This window comes from Morone saxatilis, unplaced genomic scaffold (genome assembly GCF_004916995.1).
Source record: "Morone saxatilis isolate NCDOM2014 unplaced genomic scaffold, NCSU_SB_2.0 Contig19, whole genome shotgun sequence".
In the NCBI taxonomy this organism is placed as follows: domain Eukaryota; kingdom Metazoa; phylum Chordata; class Actinopteri; family Moronidae; genus Morone; species Morone saxatilis.
In genome coordinates this window covers 7747631-7757156 of record NW_023339751.1, presented here as the reverse complement: position 1 = coordinate 7757156, position 9526 = coordinate 7747631, and the positions used below count along the sequence as shown (strand labels likewise).

At 41.0% G+C, this 9526-nt stretch overlaps 1 protein-coding gene across 1 annotated transcript in view; it reads left to right on the top strand.

Annotated features, from left to right (window-relative positions):
• Nucleotides 1-9526, top strand: part of LOC118329748 (neurexin-1a-like) — a 244810-nt gene that overhangs the window by 91484 nt on the left and 143800 nt on the right. The window contains exon 9 of the mRNA XM_035664025.1: nucleotides 7462-7845. Within this exon, the coding sequence (XP_035519918.1) occupies nucleotides 7462-7845 (384 nt within the window). The remainder of the gene's footprint in view (nucleotides 1-7461; nucleotides 7846-9526) is intronic.

The window sequence follows — 9526 nt, the reverse complement described above, 5'->3', positions numbered from 1 at the left end:
TGGCACGCAACCACAGACCAAGTCAAACACAGAACTACCCATAAAGTGTTACAGCCAGTTGTTGATGCAGGAAAAAAGTGTTATAATCCAGTCAGGGCTTGAGGTTGTAGCGTTTTCAGGTACTTACACATAGTTCATGTTTTTCTAATAGAAACTCACGATCTGGACGTTGGTTCGTTAATGGGCTTCGCCCACTCGCCCTATTACGGTTCCTCACGCTAGTAGTGTGCTATGTGGGAAATAAGTTATACCATATTGTGTTGAAGTCGGCTGCTAAACACCAATTGCCTACAATCTATATTCACCATCACATCCTAATAGGGGAGAGGGTAAAGAATCACATTGGACCCAACAAAACTTGATTTAATGGGAATCGGACCCCATCCTATCATAAAATATTAATTTTTAAAAAGCAAGAAAAGTAAATTAACCAACACCGAAATAATACCATTCAAAATATAAAATGCCAAATAACAATCATCAAAGCAGCTATCTGAATACAGAATACATTTTCACATATGCTACTAAGATAATACAATTAACATATAACATGTATCTTCTCACTAGAATATCCCGATCAGAATTGACTTTCTTTCTCTACTCACCCAAATTCACCGCCCCATTTGTGTAACACAAAACCACACTGAAATGAGACTTCCAGCTGCGTCCTCAGTGCTTTAAAAGCCATACAGCTCCGCGAAAACATCCAACAAGTATGAAGAATCCATAAAGGTCACCTTCCCAGAATTGAGATAGAGGCCTTTCCAGTAGAGCGAAATGTAGGACAAAACTAATCCATAGCAACCATCCATCGCACCTCGATTAGAATAACCGGAGTAACTTTAAATCCAACCTCCTCGAACCAAGGAATGGAACGCTAGTCAAAGATCACAGAGACACTCCGATACTCCCTCCTTATAAAACTTCCCGCCACCACAGAGCCTACTCGAGCCGCCTATCTCACTCCTCTTCAGCCATGTGGCAAGCCTAAAGCAGGCAAGACGGAAATTTCCAAGAGTCCCCAAGACCACGTTACAATCAAGGCCCTGGCAATCTTTCTGTAAGACAATATGAGATCACGTTATCCATGGTCCAATACTGTACTGCAACACCATTGACAATTTCATATCAAATGGAGCGTTCTACGTTGAACCACAATAAGAGAAACAAAGGCAGTCAAAACTATAAATGTTAACACGTATGCGGACTCGATTATTCTCACCTAAGAACCCTCCAGCGAGATGGCAGTTATAAATCAGGACTAAAAACCCTTTCAAGTCCATTTCATACTCATACACTCAATAAAAATCTATGTAAACCAAACTAACACACCACAAGCAGTCTTTGAACATTAGACAGCTCACCGTATAAAGCCTTGCTAGACTACATTGATCCTGGTATAGGCTCTAGAGTAATCACAGATCCCCCATAAGCAATGTAAACCGTAAAATCAAACTTGCAATTCCCAGTTAGCACAAAGATTAACCATGTACTCTAGAAGCAACAGAACTGAGAAAAACACACCTGACGAACAAATCCCTCAACAACAAACACGTATTTCTCCTAGCTCCACCAAACATCCAGACAAGCACCTAAGACTCCACCACCAATGCCAACCTAAAACATAAAACAGAATACGGTCTATGCTGAAAACTAAACGTGAAAACCATAAGGTCTTTTCCGCTTCGCTTAAAACTCACTTAGGATCAAAAGGTTGTCTAGAAATTGCGACAATTCAATTTAGTGTAAATATTCAAATTTAACATAATATATATCTCATTTGCATTGGTAGTCTGAGTAAAAATGAGAGTATTGTTATTTTGGATCAATGATCACCATCTGGCGCTAAAACCACCCTCTTATTTAGCATTTTCGCATACAGTATTCAGTGCTATAACGTCAATTACCTCCTGGTTAAAGTATTTGAAATATGTTATATCCTATTTTTATGAGAAATATGCTACAAGCCATTTGTCTAATTGCATTGTGTTCCACCCTCCTTTAACGGGCTGCAGAAGACTAGCTTTTCACCGGCATACCCTGCTGTAACTCCAACCTAGGGCCAACTGGTGTCTGTCAGTACTCTACAAGCCTGACTAGTCTCCCAATTTCCAAAACCCCACTAATACACCACCTTCTTATTCACCATCAAATTCACCAACAAAAAACCATTCAGGGATGAAACATCGATGAGTCAACTGAGCTAATTGCTGTTGCATTATCCTAGATATAGTCCTCACTCCACTTTTTATAACCTTTCCGCAACAAACACAGACCACCTGCTTCCCCTCAGGAACTACCAAAAAAAGAGATGATTTCCCTACCAAACACGTTCAATGCCCCAACTTTTCTGCTGCAACACCCACAGTCCAAACAATCCATCATCCAATCCCTTAAGCCGAAACCAAAAACACCCATACCAGGAGCTGAATCTACACACCTGACCACTAAAAATTAAGACTTGCGAGTGCTGATTGTAAACAGTTACAGCTAGTATTAAAAAATTGAAACAACAAACTCGTTAACTAACTTTCTAGAAGAAGGATGGTAAAAACCAACTCCCCATACGTGTCATATGTCATGATTCCAGACGCCACAAAATAACCCTCTCCCGTTGTGTCCTCTAAGCCCCGGGTTGCTCCGCTCTGGTCCCTGTTGATTTGCTTATCTAAGCAGCAATTTGTTAGTGTGTGCTTAGAGCCAAGGCCTTGCAATGTCATGCTGCAAATTAGATATACCCCTTGACCATGTTTTCCACTCCATCTCAAGAGCTGGAAATTAGATTAACTGTTTCATTACCCCCCAAAGCAATACTGGGATTTGATCTAAATTGAGCTATATACACTCTTAAAATAGCTATAGAGCCCATTCATGTTCTTTTTGTGTTCTTTTTTTAAATTCCAAATTTAGCTGCATTAATCATTGAGAGTTTTTTCTTTTTGAATAATTTAATTAATTCAGCTCCAATACTCTGGTGAAGTGTGACTGAATACATATACAGTAACATACAGTAGTAGCTTGGATTCAACTTAACATAAATGTGGGGAAAAAAAGATGTGGGTGACCTCTGAAATAATATAAATCTACAACATTTAGCTATGGCAGACCAAACTATAAGAAACACTGTCTTGCTAAATTAAATTGTGTTCATTATCTGTCTAGTAACCTCCAATCATCCTCCCCCACATACTTACATACAGTACACACATGCACACACACACTGACACACACAAAAGCTATCGAACATCTTTTTTTGTTAGTAGAGCTCACTCCGGTTGCTGTTCTCTCTGTCTACCCAGCCTAAGTTTCCATGGAAACAGGAGGTGGTCTCTCCCAGGACTGAGACAGTTACTGCACAGTGCTGTGCTGAGCTGTGCACTAATGACATTTCAGAATAACTTTTCTTCCTTTCCACAAGTCTGAGGCATCAACACTTAAAAGGGGACATAAAAAGGTCTCCACATTATATTTTACTTTGCATGGGAGAAGAGTAACAGAATGACCAGAATGCTGAGACACAGAGCATTCACGCACAGTATTTAAAGTTCAAAACCAATTTTCAAATTTACCAGTGATATTTTATCTTTGCTCACCCTTTAATTTTAAGCCAATTACATTCTGCAAGTATGCACTCCTACCAAATCTAAAATCTTACATCTTGAGATTTCCATGAGCTGCACAAAGCACTATTGTTTGCAGTGTGTAATGATGTGTGCATGGCACCTCAAATGGAAGCATTATAATTTTTGCAGTTCTTTTGTCCTGAAAAGGTCTCATGGAATTTCTATTCCCACAGGATACATGGAATTTTAATGGTGCATTAAATAGCAGATTTGTGAAAGCTGAGTGATATACAAACCTCCACAACAGCTTTTCTAAATGCAGTTTTATATATATATATATTCAAAAACTTACTGCTACATAAGCTGAGCTGATTTAGAGCTTTGTAAAACAATTTGTAGACACGGATGTTTTGATAGATGTGTACTAATTGCTGTCACACTGTTATCTTTATGAGAGCCTGAATTACCATAAACCTAGTCAAAACACTGTTCAGTTATAGTGCACAAGTAAAACAGTCCAGTCCCTCCTACAACATAATATAAGCTTGGCTCTTGTAGGCTATTATACACCCCAGCGCCCTTTTGTTGTATTTTGTAATATTTGATGGAATTAAGGTAATTTTAAAACATAAGAAAAGAATTCACTAGTCCCCTGTGAGCATGAGTCACGAAACATATGGTATGCTCGGCTTTTCATCTGTGTGTCAGATGTTTTATTAATACACACCACCAAGCACATCACTCAAATCAGAAGTGCACCACAACAGCCAGACATAATTATCTACAGCCGGGTCCTCCATGTGCAACACTTCCTGCAGCCGTGACAATGGCGGATAATGATCCTTGCCCTATTTAGTTTAGCTGGCTCTTCCTGCAGGAACCAACCCTGTAAATTGACTTTCACTCTCAGACAGCATCTTCTAACGTCAATGCATTAGAGACGCTAAGAAACATTCTGCTTTTAAGTGAGGGCCTCTTGGCCCGGGAGTGCCGTAGGTCACTCATCAGAGACATTATACGCACATTGCTCCGTTGTAGCTTCCACTTCCTGCCAGGGCACGCACACCAATACTTCGCACAGATGTGCACATGCACAGAACACAACAGACACATGCACATGCACATGCACACACATATAGACAACCCCCATCCCCACAGCCCACTCGCAAGCTTCTCTCTCTACAGAATCCAATCACATAGAGAGATTTGGCCGTATCGCCCTAACTGGATTGTGGTAATCCCCTGTCTAACATGTTTTGGGGATGTGTGAGTGGGGTTAGGGGACATCATGCCAAGTTGAGCCTGGCTGCTGATGCAGAAAGTACGAGAGAGATCTGAGCTGTCGTTTGGACCCCTGCCGTCAGGTTTGATGATGGAGTACCACTTACGGGTCAGGCCATACAGAAAAAGAGGTAGAGACAGAAATGTCATCAAAGTGTTTTAAAGTTGGCTGGAATGCCGATCTTTGTCATCATTATTCATCCTCATTTATTGCCTACATCATCATTTTGATCAACCCTGTTAAACTGTACATCCTGTACTTGATTTTCAAGATATTTTTTGCTGCTGTGTTCTCTTGTTTGCTTTCTTATCTGTCATCATATACCCCTCCCTCATCTTCTTTCCAGACATCTTTATCTCCATGTTCCCATCTTGTTCTGTATCCATCTCCTCCTCTTTTGTGCTTGCTTGCGTTTGCAGAGACACGTCCCCTTCCCCTTTTGGCTATGAATACTGTTCCAAACATAGGCAGTCCTGCGATGTGTGTATGTGTGTTATGTTTCCCATGCTGCTATCCTGGTGGTGGCACATGTCCCCATGGGATTGTATAGTGCCTTCTGACTTAACATAGCTTGACTGTGTTTACACACTTCCTTACAGGACTGTGACAAGTGAGCAGAGCACTCTGAGCAGATGCCTGAAAGATGCTGACATCCTTCTCTTGTCTCCCACTTACATCAATTTAGACAGACATGCTTACCGTAGACTTACAGCATTCTTGTTTGCTGTTTACGACTGCAATAACACTGAAGTATAGATACCACAGAATTTAAAGATGCCATTAGATGATGACTCCTTAAGTATTTACTTTGTCAATGTATAATTCCCAAAGTAATGTCACAAACCAAAGATATTTCATACAGCTACTAACTGTCATATGGTGAGACGCTGACGCAAGTGGAGTGTGGATACTTCCATGTCAATTCACGCTGACCACACCGATGCTCATTCTTCAGCCTGGGCACCTGCTCTACTCCGAGAAAAGTTTCCTCGCTAATGAGTTTGATGTAGTGAGCTCGTTAGCTATAACCTGAAGGGAGCTGTTCTGGCTGCGTGACGGGTGGCCCTTGCCAAGTGTGCAAAGCTTGGAAGTCACAACAGCTGTGGCTGGAGAGAGCAGGGGCAGTGGGTGGCGGCAGGAAAAGTGCCGGAACAGATGCCTGGGGCCAAGACCCTGAGAAAAGAGCTGGAACATGTTAGTGGGACCAGGTTAATCATTGTGCACTAGGTCCTTAGCTGTCTTGCTCACACACTTTTGCAAGAAGGCCGACTCACCTTGGCTAAAAAGAACATACATAACCAAGATTATTATGATTTTTTTTCTTTCTTCAGATTTAACAGATCAAAAAGCAAATCAAAAAGAGAACCACAGTCAATTTGTGCTTTCATTGAAAAAAAATATATGGATATTTATCATACGTATAATTAATTGTGATATGTATGTTCATGCATGCTAATGGTAGCTGTAATGAAATGTGAAAGGCCCCATTTAATGACTAATGTGTCTCTAAAATGTGCCAGACAGCCCTACTGAAAATTCATGTGTGGCTTAGGGCTTGTTTCTCAACATAAACACTTTGACTGGAAAAGTAACTTAAAAGCTGTGCTCTTCTTCTACATACAAGCAGTCAGGCTCTGCCATTTAGCCTGGGGCAATCAGCTAATAGCTCCTTCATATCTGCCATGGCATGCATCTGCCACTCAAAATGCAAATTATGACTTTATGGCAATTTTATTTTTGAGCATCCGATACTATTGCTCTGCCACGCTCCCTAGGCAGTGGCCTGCGCGGATCCTCAGCAGCACGGTATATAGATTACTGGACGAGGATGCGGGCAGTGGAGGCAGCCACCATTAATTAAAGATCCACAATGGCTCCTGCACTGAGAGTAACAGATCCATATACAAATTAATCACTCTGGTCTGAGTCCCACAGTAAGGCATTCCTTTCCACAGCTTTACAGTCCAGTCATGTCCGCTGTTGTTTACCGTGCTCCAGATCGAGAATTAAACCTGAATGAGAGCGATAAATCATGGTGGGGAAACACACACACTCTCATTGCAGGTTTATGTGTTGGAGAGGCAAACAGAAGGAGAGACGGGGTGAAAAAAAAAAACAGCCAGCAGTCCGTTAATCAAGTTCTAAAAGATGGCTATGATGTTTTTTTTTTGTTTTGTTTGCTTGGTTGGCTGAAATGATAGAGGGGGCAACGATTTTTCTTTTCCTCTCCTTTTTTTATGACCACTGTTTTATAGATAAAGGAGATTTATTATGGGAAATCCAAGGAAAATGGAGAGGATACTCTTAGGGATCCCAGATTAGGCTACTAATAGACTAGCTGTCCTGTGATTAATGTGTCTTATCAACACTCATCAGTCATTCTAAATGAAGAAAATCCTGACCCTGTCCAGATGGATAACACTAATTAAGCTAATTTCTTCATCAAACCATCTTTATATGGGTCGTCTCTGCATTTTGTGTTACTGCAGGGCAGGTAGTGTCTTTTAGCATCTATATTCAGCACTAGGTGTTCTGTCTATCTGGTCAATATCATCATAGTTGTTAAAAAAAGAAACAAATAAACTTATCCCACTATATGTTCCTCTATTTTTTTAGGTACCATCTCTATCAACACCCTCCGTACTGCATACACAGCCCCCGGAGAAAGTGAGATCCTGGACTTGGATGACAATCTCTACCTTGGGGGTCTGCCAGAGAACAAGATGGGGCTGGTGTTCCCCACTGAGGTGTGGACAGCACTACTCAACTACGGCTACGTGGGCTGCATCCGGGATCTATTCATTGACGGACAGAGTAAGGATGTCCGGCGCCTGGCCGAGATCCAGAAGGCTGCCGGGGTCAAGCCTTCCTGCTCTAAGGAGCCTCCCAAACAGTGTTTGAGCAACCCCTGCCAAAACAACGGGGTCTGTAGAGAGGGCTGGAACCGCTATGTTTGTGACTGCTCTGGGACTGGATACCTGGGACGCTCCTGTGAAAGAGGTAGGACTTTTTTTTGTCTCTTTTTGTCCAGCCAGCTGATTTGTCAGTGTGAAATGCCGACGATGCTACACAGTGACACACTTCCACCTCATATGAATTGTCTTGAGGTAGTTATGAGATTGAAAAAATGTGAATATAATTGACATCAAAGACAACCAAAAAAAGAACAATTTTAATTGTATACTGGGTAGTTTTACTATTCTTTGTCTGAGAGGGACCTCCTTTCAGTAGTATCACCAGAAAAAAGCCTGCAGGTGGTCTTTTTATCTAGGCTGATGGTTGAGCTCTCAGCTGCTCTCAAACAGCAAAACTGAAAGCAGAATAAGACAGCAAAGGAAGTGAAGATAGACAGCCACAGAGAGGCAGACAGAATGAGTGTTGGCTGATGTTAGACCATGTTGAGTGGCAGGTGACTGATGCACCACTGAGACGCTGCTGGTCACGTCCACCATGCCTCCACCATAGCCTGTAAATTGGCTGTCTTCTGCTAACCATTTGGCTCATCAAACCACTCGCTCATGACCAGACCTGGTGCAGAATACTTATCCCAATCTCCTCCGGAGAAGAGAAATAGGAGAAATGAGTGTCACATAGTGAACTCGTATAGCTCCATGTCTTAGCAGACAAATATCTGACTCTGCTTTATTACATGGGAAGCACAGTGTTCATATTGAAATGTAAAGAACGCTATCTCAAATTCCTCAGTAGTGTTTCCTTTTGGTAGAGTTATGGCAGACCAATATTTGTGTATGTTTTTGTCTCTTGTAAGAGTTGCATTTGCTTGAAGTTAGCCCTCTTGCCAAATCGGCTTTTGCACTTTGCAGATCCTTTTTTTTTGTATTTGTCTGTTACTGTATCTGTAATGTAGCACAAAATAAGAACCAGTCATAAGGAAACGCTTCAGTGCTCACTAAAGCAAAGCTTTGTGAAGCCATGCTTTTCTGCCAGTTCAGTATTAGCTTAGTTGGCCTTTTTGACCAGAGGATTGCACTTTGACCTTTTCGATTGAATTCTAGCCTGATTAAAACGACAACCAGCTGTGTGAGGAAGCCAAATCCTTCACTTGTTAATATGGTGCGCTCTGACTATTTGACTAAAATGAAATTTCAGGCTTATTTACATTATCATACTGAGTGAATAAATATGTTGGATGTATAGTTCATTCACTAAAGAGATTAGCAATATTAACTTGTATTAATAGCCCTGGATTTGGGTGTAATGTAAATCAGTTGAGAGTCTACAAATATTATTCAATAGTTTTTAATAACTCAACCATAGATGAGTGGCTTAATAGCATGTTTATTTTGTATTCATGAATTAATAATAACCAAGCGTGTCAGTGGATATTCACTGTATGTAAAGCTACTGTATACAGTGAATTTAAAATGAATCATATCAACACTATTACCCTCAACCAATTTATTGTTTGCAATATATCCTCATAAATCCATAAAGCCTCAAGTGGTAAAGCGTTTATGCTGTAGCAGTATGTATAGACCTTAAACCATGAAATTTCAACAAAGCATTAGCAGCAAATGAGCAAAAACAGTTAACATATGCATAATCAAGGCAAATGTCAAAGAGAGCCAGAGCATGTCACACCGTTATCACAGCGTGATGCATTTGCACTGGAACGACAGCAAGAACAGGTCCTCTCATCGGAGAAAAAAATTAACTCCAG